The 15136-nt window shown below is 40.1% G+C and overlaps 1 protein-coding gene across 1 annotated transcript in view; it reads left to right on the top strand.

Annotated features, from left to right (window-relative positions):
- The window catches only part of Slc26a4 (solute carrier family 26 member 4), a 53024-nt gene that overhangs the window by 25840 nt on the left and 12048 nt on the right, over nucleotides 1-15136 (top strand). The window contains exons 8-14 of the mRNA XM_076862355.2: nucleotides 3835-3982; nucleotides 4985-5098; nucleotides 8953-9030; nucleotides 9172-9267; nucleotides 10194-10300; nucleotides 12600-12669; nucleotides 14227-14319. Of these exons, the coding sequence (XP_076718470.2) occupies nucleotides 3835-3982; nucleotides 4985-5098; nucleotides 8953-9030; nucleotides 9172-9267; nucleotides 10194-10300; nucleotides 12600-12669; nucleotides 14227-14319 (706 nt within the window). The remainder of the gene's footprint in view (nucleotides 1-3834; nucleotides 3983-4984; nucleotides 5099-8952; nucleotides 9031-9171; nucleotides 9268-10193; nucleotides 10301-12599; nucleotides 12670-14226; nucleotides 14320-15136) is intronic.

Genomic DNA, 15136 nt, shown 5'->3' with positions numbered 1-15136 from the left:
GACATTGGAAAAGAGCAAGTGAAAGAGAATGTTCTAGTTGCTGAGGCGAGTCCTGGGAAAGGCGGAAGAACAGAGAGGGAGAAGGGGAGGTGCCACCTTCTCATCTCCTCCCTGCCTCATGCCTCCAATCAGGCTGCTGTTGGCAGCTTGCTTTCATCCTATTCAGGGTCAGAGCCATATGTTAGGATTGCTTGGTTCCCAATAAAAATGTCACACTAGACTGACAAAGGCTGTGACTCCTTGTCCTTTTCTCCACTCCCTTCCTGGTAAAAATATGCTTGTCTGAGCTGGGGCTGGGGCTCAGTGGTAGAGCGCTTGCCTAGCACATGTAAGGTACTGGGTTCAATCCTCAGCACCACATAAAAATAAATAACATATATGTATTGTATCTATCTACAACTAAAAAAAAAATTAAATAAGCCTGTCGGGAGCCAGTCCGGAAATACATGCCCTTAAGTCCTGAGCAAGAGATACTGAACAATTATTGCGCCCTGCAATAACTTGGGCTTTACCTTCGCTCAGATAACGAGGCATGGCTCCAGGAGTAGGCGTCACCAGGTGCGGTTGAGTTACACTCACCTGTTCCTTTGTAATCCTACCCTTTTGCTCTTTCTGGGATAGAATGTTCCATGGAACCTCCCCTTGTGTGTCCCCTATTTAAGAATAAAGAATGCCAGTGGCTCTCTTTCCACAAACCTCTAAGGTCACAGAACTATCCCCGGATTTTGAAAAGGTACTTCTGTGTGTTTGTGTGCTTTCTTTGCCATTTTCTTAAGTTATTGGAATAGTCAGATTTTTTTGGACCCAGCATTAGGTCGCCAGCTAGGATAGATAGTGATACCTGTCTATGTCCAGTCAGCGTTTGAGGTTTCACTCAAACTGGGAGCTCTCATTCCAAGAGAGCAATCACAGCCTGCCTTTCTCCTCATACAACTGAGCCCAATCCTATAGCTAGCTATTAATGTGTCCAGTCTCTTACTTATCACAACCTGGGCTTTCATTTACCCCTCTGTCATCATGGTTGTGTGTGGTGGGCTGTGTTTTTGTGTTACTGGGGACTGAATTCAGGAATGTGCCACCTCTGAGCTACATCTCCATCCCTTTTTATTTTATTTTGAGACAGGGTTTCAGTAAGTTCCCCAGGCTGGCCTTGAACTTGCAATACTCCTGCCTCCTGAGTCACTGGGATTATAGGCACATGTCACTGTTGTATTTTAAGCTGTAACACAATTTTCTGCTCTGTCCTCTAATTTTTAAAAAATATTTTTAGTTATAGATGAACATGATACCTTTATTTTATTTATTTTTATATGGTGCTGAGGATCGAACCCGATGCCTCCCACTTGCTAGGCAAGTGCTCTGCCACTGAGCTACAATTCCAGCTCCTATTCTCTAAATTTTAATCCCTATGTAAACTCATTCCTGCCTCATCTCTCAGCAGTGACTGGTCCTCTCCTCACCAGGCCTCCTCCCTGTCATGCTGTTTGCTACCACTGCTTTTAAGTGATATGTTTTGTGGTTGTACTTGGAAGTGTGGCCCAGGGAAGGACACAGAGTGGGGAGAGTGGCCAAAAAATTCTGGAAGTTCTTCTCTGGGGCCATCTTCTGAGGGCCATTTTCTTCCTTTAGCTGGAGCACTGGCACTTTTGTCAAATGTTGAGGTCCAACTGGAAGTAGCACCATGCTTACGTGCCTGACTTTCTTCATGGTTCTGTGGCACCTCAGGGCTCACGCCTTCCCATCCTCATCTTCAGATCAGGGGGTTTTCATATGCCCTCTCCCCTTCAGGCTCTTGGTAGTGTTATCTCATGATCAGGTCAGACAGGGTTGGCTGGGGCCAAACAAACCCCCTGAGTGAGCATACAATTTGCAAAGAGTTATATCCACTGAAGGAGGACAAGTACTAGAGGAAAGGCTTACACGGAGGTCATCAGAAGCCAGGGCTTCCGTTGACTTGGGGCAAATAATTAATACCACTAAGGTCCAACAAGATAGTATAAAAGGTGGCAGGAATATGACAGATTTAGATTCTCCCCATTTAAACTGCACCGAATATGTGTGTAGGCACTAATTCCTCACTACGTAATACTGCAATTAATTCTATGAGAACAGTGCATAGTCCCCACTAGATGGCCAAAGAAACTGAGACTTGCAGGTTTAAACAACATGCCCAAGTCATAAAGTTACTCACAGAGAGATTGAGGTCCTTTGATTTCAAGTTTGCCCCTTACCTTTGTGACCCTGAACAATCAAGGATCAGGTAATATTTGGAGAAGGAAGCAGTGGGTAGGCAATGGACATTAGGAGACAATGAAAACTAAATTCTTTGCAGGGCTGGAAAGTTATCCTGAGGCCCCATAGTTACCTGAAGTAGAGTTGACTGGGTCTCAGAAAAAAGAAGCCTTTTTAAAAATATTTTTTTAGTTATAGATGGAAATAATGCTTTATTTTGTTTATTTATTTTATGTGGTGTTGGGGATCAAACCCAGGGCCTCACACATACTAGGCAAGTGTTCTACCACTGAACTACAATCCCAGCCCCAAGAAGCCTGGTTTTAAGAAGTGAGGTCTAAGATCATATCCAGACTAGCTGATGATATAATGGTGAGTCACTCAGGGTTTCCAATGTCCTGTTTGCCTGCCTACAGATGGGGTGCATGCTAGAGCACACCTAGGTAGGATGCGATATGGGAAGAAAAGGCATCTAAAAACTAAGCCTCTCCCCTTGGGAAGAGAAAGCCTAATGAGAGCAGAGAACCAGAAAGATCTTGTTACCTAGAAAGTCATACTATCTAACTCTCATATCTAAACTTTTCTGGGTCTCAGTTCCCTTATCAACAAAATGAAAGAGGTAGATTAAGCAATATCTAGGATTCTTGTTAACTCTAAATTTATCTGTGGTTTTCTCTAAGAATCTAATTTTCCACTTTATCTTTATTCAGGCGTAAATGAGGTAGGTGGAGAGATATTTTTATGGTTGGGGGTCTGAAATTACACCATATGAATAGTTATCAAGCTATGGGTACTTGAAGGTCATCCCCCAAATTTACACATTTGGGGACAATCTCATGATTATAAAATTATAGATTTATTTATGTAGTTTAATAGATCACTTCTAGTTTTGTCAAACAGTAGTCATTTAACCACACACTCATTGGGATATTTTACTCACTAAATTGCCCAGACTGGACTTGAACTTGCAATCCTCCTGCCTCAGCTGCCTGAATCACTGGGATTCCAGACATGTACCACCACACCCAGCTTTTCCACTGAACTCTTTTAATATCATACATTAGTCTCTTTAACCAAAATGACATCTCTTCACACGAGTAAATCTCATATTGTGGTTAGAATATCTTTTAAGTTCAAAGACCTTTAAGCTTAAATTGTGAAAGGAGAAATTCTAATATGTGAAGTGTCACAGATGGAGCCGTATGGCCTTGAAGAATCAATCAGTCAAGGCAGATTTATTCATGTCAGAGGTTTAGGAGAGGCTTTCAAAGAAAGCAGCCAGTGAGATAGCACTGACTTCTGATTTAAAAGTGTGGATATGACTTGAATCAAAGTGTGAAATATGATATATCAACAACTATGTAGTGTTTTGAACAACCAACAATAAAAATTAATAAAAAGAAAAAAATAAAAATTAAAAATAAATTTTAAAAAAAAAGTGTGGATATGGATGCTGCCATTTATGCATTATATGTGCTCTTCATTCTCTTGGATTATGACCTTTCATTCTTTCATGTGCCTGAGTGGATGCAGCATTTGGTGAGGTGGGAAAAAGGAGTTGTTGTCAAATCTTCACTGCATTTTTCATTTAAAAACTCCTAGGTTTCTGCCTCCTGCACTCCCCCCGGTGAACTTGTTTTCCAAGATGCTGACTGCATCATTTTCCATCGCTGTGGTGGCTTATGCTATTGCGGTATCTGTAGGAAAAGTCTATGCCATCAAGCACGACTATACCATCGATGGGAACCAGGTATGCGAGCCCTCCTGCTGAGCTGCTTTTATAGAGCAGAAACCAAGAAAGAAACATAAACAAGAATGACTTTGGTCTCTGCTACAGAAAGACTTGGATTTTTCCAACAGTCCTTAATGAGTTGGTTTTTCTCTCGGGCTTCCTAATTAGAAATTATTTTGAAATATACATGCTGAATCAATTTGCTTTTTAAAAAATATTTATTTTTTAGTTTTAAGTGGACACAATATATTTATATGGTTCTGAGGATCAAACTCAGTGCCTCAAGCATGGTAGGTGAGCAGTCTACCACTGAGCCACAACCCCACCCCCAAATCACTTTGCTTTTTAAGAAATAGTTTGAAATAACCCTAATCTTAAAAGAGCTAATTCAATCAGGACACAACGAACCCTCAAAGTTATCATGTTAGATCAGAATGAGAACTCTTTCTGGTCATTTCTTTTTTAATGGCAGCACAATATGACAAAACAAGGTTAAAATACAATTAATAGCTATGACCACTTTATGTTGTGGAGGTTCACAGGGCGATTAATAAATACAGGACAATTTTTGTAAGCACATGATACATTGTCAGGTGACTGCAGGTTTTGTGGTTGGATGTTTCTGAAAGCAGCATAGCAATTACAGCTAAATGACTAGTAATCAAGCAGAATGATAGCTCTACTAGTTGTATTATGTTTTATAGCAAATATCCAAACACAGAAAAACTTTTTATGAGAGTTGCAGATGTGCTGCTCACCAGGCAGTGTAAAAGCATCTTAGCAAAGGATCACAAGCTACTATTTCTTGTCAACCTTTAGTACAATCAACAGCTGTGAAGTTTCTTTTAGATTCTATGGAGTCCAAACCCCAGATGTTTTATAAGATCCTCATATACCTTTAAAGGTAAAAATGAAATTGGACCACCAGGCAGGACTGATTTAGCAGTTTGCTTTGAACATGAGGCGAGGGTCTTGCTAAGAGTCTATTTGTAGTATTACATCATCCATTCTCTCCCTTAGGAATTCATTGCCTTTGGGATCAGCAACATCTTCTCAGGATTCTTCTCTTGTTTTGTGGCCACCACTGCCTTGTCCCGGACAGCTGTCCAAGAGAGCACTGGGGGAAAGACACAGGTATGCAATGACAGCAGATAACATTAATCACATAGAAGAAGCCAAGGAATGGCAGCTCAGAAAGGCTTGCGGAAGAACTAGGCAGGACAGTTGACCTTTGAGAAGAGAGGGACTTGTTTTTCCTCATTGGATCCAACTTGGGCCTGTTCATCTGTTTGAATCACCCCCTCATCAAAAACCTCTTGAAAAGCAACATTTATGATTTCCTGAGATGGCAATTCTTATAAACCTTTGTGTCAATGCTCACGTAGCACTGCCCTTGGAGTGATTTTCTAGGGACATTGGCTACTGCCAAGGATGGGGATGAAGAATGCTGGTTGTTAGTAATTTCTAACCCGGGGAAAGTGAAGGCCCAGTAAAAGCACTTCATGGCTTTGTGTTATTTTGCTTTCAGGAAAGTGAAAACTTCTCTTCACATTTCCTTTACCAGGATCAGGAACCTCCTCCAGAGGCCTTTGGTCCCACAGAATAGGAGTTTGCTAGCCAAGAATATCTTGTATTGTCACATTTTGGCATTTATTCCCGAGTATGATTTTTGTTCTTGAAGTTTTGAATGTGTACTTAATCTTGCCTTTTTAAATGTGGCTGTCAGTTGTCTTCATGAGATGACCATAGAACCAGCATCCCATTTAATCTTTGGATAACCCCTCAGTCACAGTGAGTCAGAAAGCTCAGGAATGGTTCTCAAAGCCAGACACAGAATCAGATATGCCAAACCAGTGACCTTGGGCTAGGGACAGACTCAGGAATTGTGCCTCTTTTATGCCTCAAGGGTTTTATTCTCCCAACACAGGAAGAAGCATTATTTAAAAGTAAAAGTACATTCAGACTCTAAAAGTAAAACAGATCCAAACTAAATAGTGTAAAACACACACAGCATCTTCTTACAGCATTTTATTAAGACAGACAGACACACACACACACACACACACACACACACAAATAACTATGAAAGAGAACAACTGAGAAAACAAAAGACTCCAACAGTGGCTTGCCTAGAAAGAGCTTTAATTGTCCCCGTGGTACACAGGTTGTTCCTCTCCTATTTATAATGGATTGTGATAATTATAGAGTTGGAAGAATTGACCTCTTCCAATGTCCGTGCTCCTTTGAAACAAAAATTTATTGTTAATTCTCAGAATTTTTCTTAAATTGTTTTTGCAAGCATTTCTACCTCTGAGGGAGCAGGTAAAATAATATAGTCCAAACCAGGAGGCATAATCAGCCAGAGATCTGTTGTTGAGGGGAAGAGGTCAGAGCTAATTTCCAAAGCTCTGCCCATTTGATGCCGCAGCTGTCAGCAACAGGAGTTCTTGCTGCTTGCATTGGAGACAGAGTATTGATAAGCTCTCCAGGGCACGTGGTCCTAAGAGGGTGCAGGCAAATCCTGAACTGCTGGTGTCCATTCTCCTGCTGTTTCCTCCAAACACAGAAAAACTTTTTATGAGAGTTGTAGATGTGCTGCTCACCAGACAGTGCAAAAGCTCAAATGAGTCATGGGCTGGCTGCCCCAGTAAGAATGCCCATGTAAAGTGACCTTCTTGGCAAAGGGCTTGGGGGATAATGGCATTCTGGTAAGCTAATATCCTCTGCCACACACTGGCGTGTATTATATTTAGGAATGATGGATGCCAGGATTTCAGCACTGAAGAAGGAAACAAGTGTAGAAATGGCTTGATATTTAATTACTGAAATGTATTCTAAGTTCTGGGGTTCAACATCTATGTGCCTGGACTGTGACCAAATAAACTGGCAGGTCTTCTCTTGTGTGGCTTCTCATATTTTTTTTCTTCTGTTGAAGCCTCAGTTTCAGCACCTATAAAATGGACTAATACTTGTATCCATCTATAGGAACAGTGAGAGGATTAGATTCAGAAGTGTTTGTGAAGCACATACCAGTAAGTGCTGATTGCTGGGCTCAAGGTAGGAATGGCATCTTAGCATCTATGATACATGTGTTGTTCCTGGCATGTAAGAAGCACCTAGCATAGCTGAAGGAATGAATAGAAGAAAAAGTGTTGGTGTTTTCAGCACATCTCCACAATGTAGAAGAGCTGAACATTGGCCATGTGTTCTTTCTCTCACTCTTACTCCTATCAATTCATAAAAAAAGTAATTCTGATTACAAACTACTCTGTAGCTCTGATTACTCTCTCACTTAACAGAATAATTAATTCCCTGGTAATTGAATCTGCTCATAGATATAAAATCTACAGAGTTTCCCACAAGCCAGCCTTTATACCATAAGTACAAGTAATTGACCCCTCACAGATCTTAACGATATTCAAAACTAGCCTAGACTCCCATATTTGGAGACTTATTATATATACTGGTGAATAGAGGATGCTTTCTTTTTTTTTTAAATATTTTTTAGTTGTAGGTGGACACAATATCTTTATTGCATTTTTATAGGGTGCTGAGGTTTGAACCCAGTGCCTCACGTGTGCTAGGCGAGCGTTCTTGTCCTGACTTGGGCAGCAGGCTATGGTTCCTGTCTGCAAATCTCCATCTCTCTCACTGTTTCACAGAGGCCTTTATCTACAGTGAGATGCAAATGGCTCAGTGAATATTGCATGAGTCATTAGAAAGGTACTAACTTCTTTGCTTAATTAGGAAAGAGGAAAGCTCACCAAGGTGCTGGGAACCTGGAGGCATAGTGCCTGGAAAGGCATAGAGTAGGGAGCTCAACAAACAACGTGAGCATTTTTGTACATCACAGGTATGTCCAGACTGACCCAGCCATAAGCCGAACATAAATGAACATAAGCTGAATATAATTTGCCAGATGAAGCAAATACTTTCTAATTAAGTATGCTAATTTCCTTTTTCTATTTGCTGTGACTGCCTCCTCCTTTAACTCAGATCTCTTGTACTAGGCAATGCTTGTACTCAACACCATCTTCCCTGTTGATTCCTCTCTGACAGCTTTGCTTCTGGTTTCCTGTCTTCTTTTCTCCTCTGTTTCAGAGCTTCTAGTCTCCACCTTGGCCCTGCCCCAGCTGTCTCAAGAGAGAATTCATTGGTCATCTGATCAAACCAGAGAATAGTCCCCTGCCCCCTCAGTCTCTCTCCTATCTGTGGACCTAAGGAGAGCTCTTTTTTATTTTCCAGTGAAGGTAAAGTTTCTGGACTTCTTTACCCCTGCTATTGCTCCATCACTGCAGCTGCTTTGGGGCAAATTTGGAACCTGCATCTGTGCAAATATCAGAGGAAATAGGAGACAGGGTCCCACTTCTCAGCATGCCAGTGTGGCACTATGAATTGGCAATTGAATGGATAAACTTATTTTCTCTGAGACGTTCATGGGAACTGTGTGCTACAAGTACAACATGTTATCAGAGTGGCTATTGTGGTCACTGCTTCAACAGTGTAAAACAATCAGATACATGCTGTGAGATTTATTTCCCAAGAACATGATAATAATCTCTGTTGTTAGGGAGGGAGTTGGTATGTTTCATGGCTTGGCAACTACTAGAAGCTTGGTCTCCAGAATTGACACTAAAACTGTAGGTATAATCTATCTGATAAAATCCACATTAAAGTAGCTTTACTTCAGCAGGCCCACTTTCCACATTTTCTTTAATTTCTCTGCAATAGCACACACACACACACACACACACACACACACACACACACACTTCCACACATATATATGTTTTTCCTTTTTTTTCAGTTTTGTATTGATTTAGCAAATGATGCTCATTTCTCCCAATATTGAGCAGAAGCTGGGGGAGGAGAGGAATCAGAGAAGCACCAAATGAGCCTGTGTGCAGGATCTTTCATGATCATGTGGTGAGCTGAAAGACACTAGGGAGGAGGATGAACCCTCTTCATGCAAGGTGTATGTCTTTCAGATTGCTGGCATCATCTCTGCTGGGATTGTGATGATCGCCATTGTTGCCCTGGGGAAGCTTCTGGAACCCTTGCAGAAGGTAAAACCCTGCTTCTCTGTATACTGATTGCATAATTTCCTGTCACCACTCTGCTACCAGAGAAATAACAGGGGATTTAAAAATCATCACACGGAAAGCTATTCCCCTGAATAACACAGCCTTCCCTGTCTCTCTTGGCAGTCAGTCCTGGCAGCTGTTGTAATTGCCAACCTGAAAGGGATGTTTATGCAGGTGTGTGATGTTCCTCGTTTGTGGAGGCAGAATAAGACTGATGCTGTAAGTCACCCACCACCCGTTCTCTGAAATAAGATTTGGTTTTCATATGCTTCCTGTCATATCACTAAGGAAGTTTCCTAAATCTCCCCATTTCCTAAATCTTACCTGCACTTTGGAAACCTCAGAGCAGAAATTAGAATTGTGTGTATAAACAAAAGCCTTGATGTATTCTGTGTGAACTGCATTAGTGAAGCTCCTCTATCTCTGAGAAGACTGATTTCTAACAAGAATCCCATATAAGGCCCTGGGCCTTCTCAAGCCAAAACAAAGCAAAACTCAACATACCACATTTTCTTTAAAACCTAGTTTAAAGGACAAATTTTTAAAAAAACACAAAAACAAAATACAAAACCCCATGCTGACTTTGTGACTAAAGTGTCCTTCACAACTATTCTGAGGAATTACAAAAGCCAGAAATGAGTCCTCTACAGTTTACTCTAATTTAGACACACACATGCACAGAGAAAACTTCCTATATATTGATGTGTAAAAAAGAGACCAGAATAGAAAAGCTGGGGAAAAGTGTGTGTGTGTGCGTGTGTGTGTGTGTGTGTGTGTGTGTGTGAACACGTGCGCACATACACACAAAAATGAAGAGACTAAATGTAGGGAGGGTGATTGGGAATGGGTGGAGAGAGGAGAGAAATTGTGAGCAAGAGTTTTCACTGTAAAGCTCTTAAAATTAATTCTCTTTTGAGCCCTATTCAAATATTTAAAAACAAATAAAATGGGACAGTTGGTCTTTATTGGGAAGGCTAACTCCAGTTTCACTTAAATATGAATGAATGGATGGATAAAATGAATGATGTCAGAATATTTTTTAGAAGTTATAATTATGAATGATTGATTTTATTGTTATAGGTAGCCTAACATTTGACAGTACCCTATGAATCAATGTAATTCTTTTCATTTCCATTCCCCTGTAGGTTATCTGGGTATTTACATGCATCATGTCCATCATTCTGGGGTTGGACTTGGGCTTACTAGCTGGCCTTCTATTTGGACTATTGACCGTGGTCCTGCGAGTTCAGTTGTGAGTATTTAAAATTCAGATTTTCTATGAATGGGACAACACACCCTCTACTTTCCTATGTTTACATGAAACTTCTTCCTTTGATAATAGTTATATATTGAGAGATTCTATGAATTAAGCACCTAGTGCTTTACAAACTTTACCATACTTAATTTTCAAAAATATCCTATGAATAAGATGGCTTATTCTCATTTTTCAGGTTAGAAAATTTAGGCTCAGAAAGCCAAAGGACCTTTCCTAAGGTCACACAGTTACCAACTGGCAGAGCTAAGATTTGAACCCAGATTACCTCACCCCAAAGTCCAGGCATGTAGTCACATGCTCCGTGGCTGTGCTCTCTTTTTAGCCATGGTCAGACTAAAAGAAACATGGTTCAGCCAAAGCCCCAAGTTACTTTGTCATTTTTTATTTAAATAAAATGCAAGGTGGGCACTGGGTCCAAGGTCAGGCAAAGCAACTGCTAAATTTATAGCTCATTTTCCTCTTTTGAAGCTAATAACCCAAAAGTTATGCAACTCAGTACAGGGGAACTTTAGAACAGCTAATTATAGCCGAAATTCAGTCAAATCTGTCAAATGAGGCACAAACCCCAAAGTCACACAATTCTGAGAAGTAAACATAATTAGTTCATATGCAGAGTAAAAGCAGCAAAGACAAGTTAAATAAAGGAAAACAATCTGTGAGGGCAGGTCAGGGAGCTTGAAGGTGTCCTTAGTTTTGTTTTGACTCTGGAGAGGGTTAAGTAGGTAATGTGTCCTCCTGGGCCTTGAGGGAAACAGAGCTTCTCTCTCTCCTCAATTCTTCCATTGTCTTTCCAGATTTCTGGCCTCTTCTCTGCCTGTGTTTGGGCCATGAAGGAAGAAGAAACCTGGAAAAATATCAACATAGATGTTTTCAGCTTAGCAAAGGCTCACATCTCCTATTCCTTCAATAGTTCTTCTTATCCTCCCTCCCTTCCCTAGCACATCACATCTACTCAAAAGGCCTGTGGCTTTCTGCCTCAGCATCCTAGGAGCCCAGGGACCTGAAAGGGCACATAATGTTCCAGAGTGCCTCATTTGCTGCTAGGAAATATCTCAGAAATTGCCATTAGAAGATGCTGCCTTTCAGTCAAGCAAAGTAGATATACCTGTAATCCCAGGGACTTGGGAGGCTGAGCCAGAAGAATTGCAGGTTTGAGACCAGCCTTAGCTACTTAGCAAGACCCTGTCTCAAAATAAAAAATAAAAATGAACTGAAGGGTAGCTTAGTAGTAAAGTACCCATGAGTTCCATCCCCAGTGCTGAAAAAAAAAAGAAAGAAAGAAAGAAAGAAAAGAAAAGAGGGTGTGGGAATGCTATGTCTCTTCCTATATCTGCCTCAGTGTCTTTTTCTTTTCTTATGTGAGTGTGGTTGCGACAGAAGGGTTTTGGAGAAGAAGACTACATTATGAGTATTATGTTAAAGATCAGCACAACATAGCAGGTCAAGGAAAAATTGGTGGTTCATTTTAGCTGCTGGTTTGGTAACTAGACTTTTAGCCAACAAAAAGTAGTATACTGCACAGTATTTAATTTTCAGTAATTATAATGCTGATCCAGAAAGCACAATGCTGAAAGGACCCCAAACAGTCTTTCTTTAGGAGTTGCATTTAGCATATGTCCCTAGTCACACTTGAAGAAACGTGGAATTTATCTGATTGCATTGGGAACAGGAAATCAACAGTCTGGTTGACAGGAAGGACTTATTTCTGGTCTTCCCAGGCTGCTGTTTCTATAAAAAGAGACTAATTTGATCACCCGCAGATTCTACATATTTCATCAGGAAGTTGCCATAAGTCACAGATAAGTACCAGACACCAAAGAAACATGAGTTAAGAGACAGAGGCTATGCTGTTCTTTACCCCTGGGCCTTTTCTAATTTCTCTAAACCTCAGTTTACTCACTAATAAAAGTAAGAATAGCACCAGTGATCTTTCAAGGTTATGGTAGAGCTTCAAATAGATTTAACATGTGAGAAAGCTCTCTGCTTATCCTATAAATTGTTAGGCACGTGAAAGCGTGATGCTCATTATTTCTCTGAGCTATCAGAAGAGAGTCACAGTTAGTTCCTTTTCCAGTTCCACGAAAACACCAGCTGTTCATTTCAGAGTTAGCTTTGGGAAAATGTCACCTGCAATAAAGACAGAGTCCAAAACACCAGAATGATGGGCTCTTCAGTAGCTGTTATTTAAAAAAAAAAAAAAAAAAAAACAAAAAACTTCTTAGTGCAAAGTATTGCTATTCCAAAAAACCCCTGATGTTAACTTCTCTTCTTTTAGTCCTTCATGGAATGGCCTTGGAAGCATCCCTAGTACAGACATCTACAAAAGTATCAAGCATTACAAAAATGTAAGTGCCTTTGTGATATTTTTGGTAGATATGGGTCTGCTAGCCTGCAATCCAGGAGTCAAATAGTTCTCTCTTATCATGTTCATAACATGGTGGTCAAAGAGGGAGACTTCTGCTGGGAAAGTCCTTAGTATACTGGAAATGTCATAAGAACTTTTCATTCAATGTATCTTTTGACATATGGATTATTTGAACTTTGTGCTAGTTGAATGTCATTTTAATGTAAAAACCATTGCAGGAAGAAATTTTAAATAATAGGCAATTTGATTATTCCCGGATGTTTAATCAAAATTTTTTTTCTCTGTTATGTAATTGTTAGCTTCTATGAAAATGCCTGAAATCCCTGTAAGATGTTCTTCTTTCAGTTCTAGCAAGAGATTTTCAAGTTCTCTGTCATCAAGAGCTTATTTGATATGTTGCTTTATCCTTGAAATTGGAAGAAATATTGGGACACAGGAAATGAAAAACAAACAAATCAAGCTGATGGGCTTGTGTTGCCTGCAAATACAATAGCTTAGTGACCACTAAAGGAAACAGATGAAAAGGTGGAAAAAGTAAATTAAAGAAAACAGAAATTTAGCAACAAACAAATAAAACAAAACCATACTTATGCATATTTATATGTGTATATGTATATATGCATATGTGCATATATGTAACATATAAGGCATAAATGTGAGCCCTAGGAAGTTATAGTCTAATTTTATGTTAATATTTAAGAATTACTGGACACTGAACCTGGAATTTCTGTAGCTGCTACTTTATTTTCACAATCTTTTTGTTATGTTGAACCAAGTGCATCAAGAGCTAAAAATGATTTAGGACTCTGGCATAGGGAACCCTAGCCTGAATTTTGGGAGTTCTAAAATCTAGGCTCCGCCTTGGTGAGACTGTCCAAGTCACTCAGCCTCTCAGGGCCTCAATTTTCTCACCCAAAAGGCCCAGATTAATACTGCTATGATTCCTAAAGAACAGAAAAGCCTGATTCTGATTCTGTGGATTCTACTCTTTGCATGGCCACTGTGTGTCAGGGTACGAATAAGCAGATGACACCATAGGCTTCAGTTTCTACAAAACCCTGATTTTGCCCCCTGCCTCCCAAACTACTCAAAGAATTTTAGAAAAATCTAGAGGGTCAGCAGTATGAACTGGAGACAAATTATTTCACCATTTTGAGCCCCAGTTTCTTTGTGCCCTTTCAGACTTGACCTTTTTTGATATTGTGGAAGTCCTGGAGCTTTGGCCATCTGTTACTTCCCAAATGGGATGAAGCAAGTCCCTATTTGTGGGAAGTTGAGTGTTGGGTATCTGTCTCTTGGGACTCCTCACCTTTGAGAGCTTTCTTTTCTTTCTTTCTATTACTCTAGTAAATCCTGTTACATAGCTCTCAAAAAAAAAAAAAAAAAAAAAAAAGAATAGTTGGGGGTTGCCACCCAGCTCCCCTAAGCAATTCTGTCCTGGGTCCTTGCAGAATAACCAGAAATTTAATGGATGATTTGATGCCAGAATTTTAACCTCAAAAAGTTGTTTTTTTTTTTTTTTTTTCTCAAATGCCAGATTGAAGAACTTGAAGGAGTGAAGATTCTTAGATTTTCGAGTCCTATTTTTTATGGCAACGTCGATGGTTTTAAAAAATGTATCAAGTCTACAGTAAGTGTTTGATCCCTCAAAGTCTGGTTTCTACCCTTGAGATTTCACTCATTTATTTATTGGGCTCCAACTGGGAATAAGGCCCTATGCACTATTCCTTTTATGATGGACATTTTATATAATATCCTTCCCCTCAAAAACTATATAGGGAGAGAAAAATAAGTTGTTTACCATCTATTGGGAATTTTAATCCACATGTTAATCTAGCAACAATTGCCAGGCAAAAACGCTAGAGGTGAGTCCAGTCAGAATTTAGTGAATTCTAAACAAATAGCATAGAAAGTGTTAAGTGCTCCTTTGTGGACTGCCGGCTACACTACCGGGACAGGACTGGCAAGTTGGGCCAAGTTCCCAGGATGTTATAATCGCTGTGGGCACCAAGGAACTGTAGCCACCCAGGAGCCGCCCAGGGAGTGGCCCGGGAACCTGCACTGCTGCCCAGGGCCACTGCCTAGGGCTTTGGGATTCCAACAGGCAGAAGGTCCGGTTGCAGAGTTTTTTTGGAGTTTTCCCAGAGGCGATGTAAATTGTGTTGTGCAACAGACTGCCCAGAGGAGCAGATAGGGAAGGCAGATATTGAAGAGATAAACAACTATGCAAAACAATGCCACTGTTGTAAATATTTTTATTTGGAAAAATAGTTTCCTTCATTAAAAATAAAACATATTTTTGTTGACACATATTGGGTTTATTTTGATTATTTTAAATTAATAAATAGTTTTAAAAGTGAAAAAATATTCATAGAAGGGAGAGATGTCCAAGATAGTTGGACAAACTAGACAGTTGGGATAAGGAAAAGAGGATCATGTCAGGTGCT

Source organism: Callospermophilus lateralis, chromosome 1 (genome assembly GCF_048772815.1).
Source record: "Callospermophilus lateralis isolate mCalLat2 chromosome 1, mCalLat2.hap1, whole genome shotgun sequence".
NCBI lineage: Eukaryota > Metazoa > Chordata > Mammalia > Rodentia > Sciuridae > Callospermophilus > Callospermophilus lateralis.
This window is presented reverse-complemented; position numbering and strand designations above follow the sequence as displayed.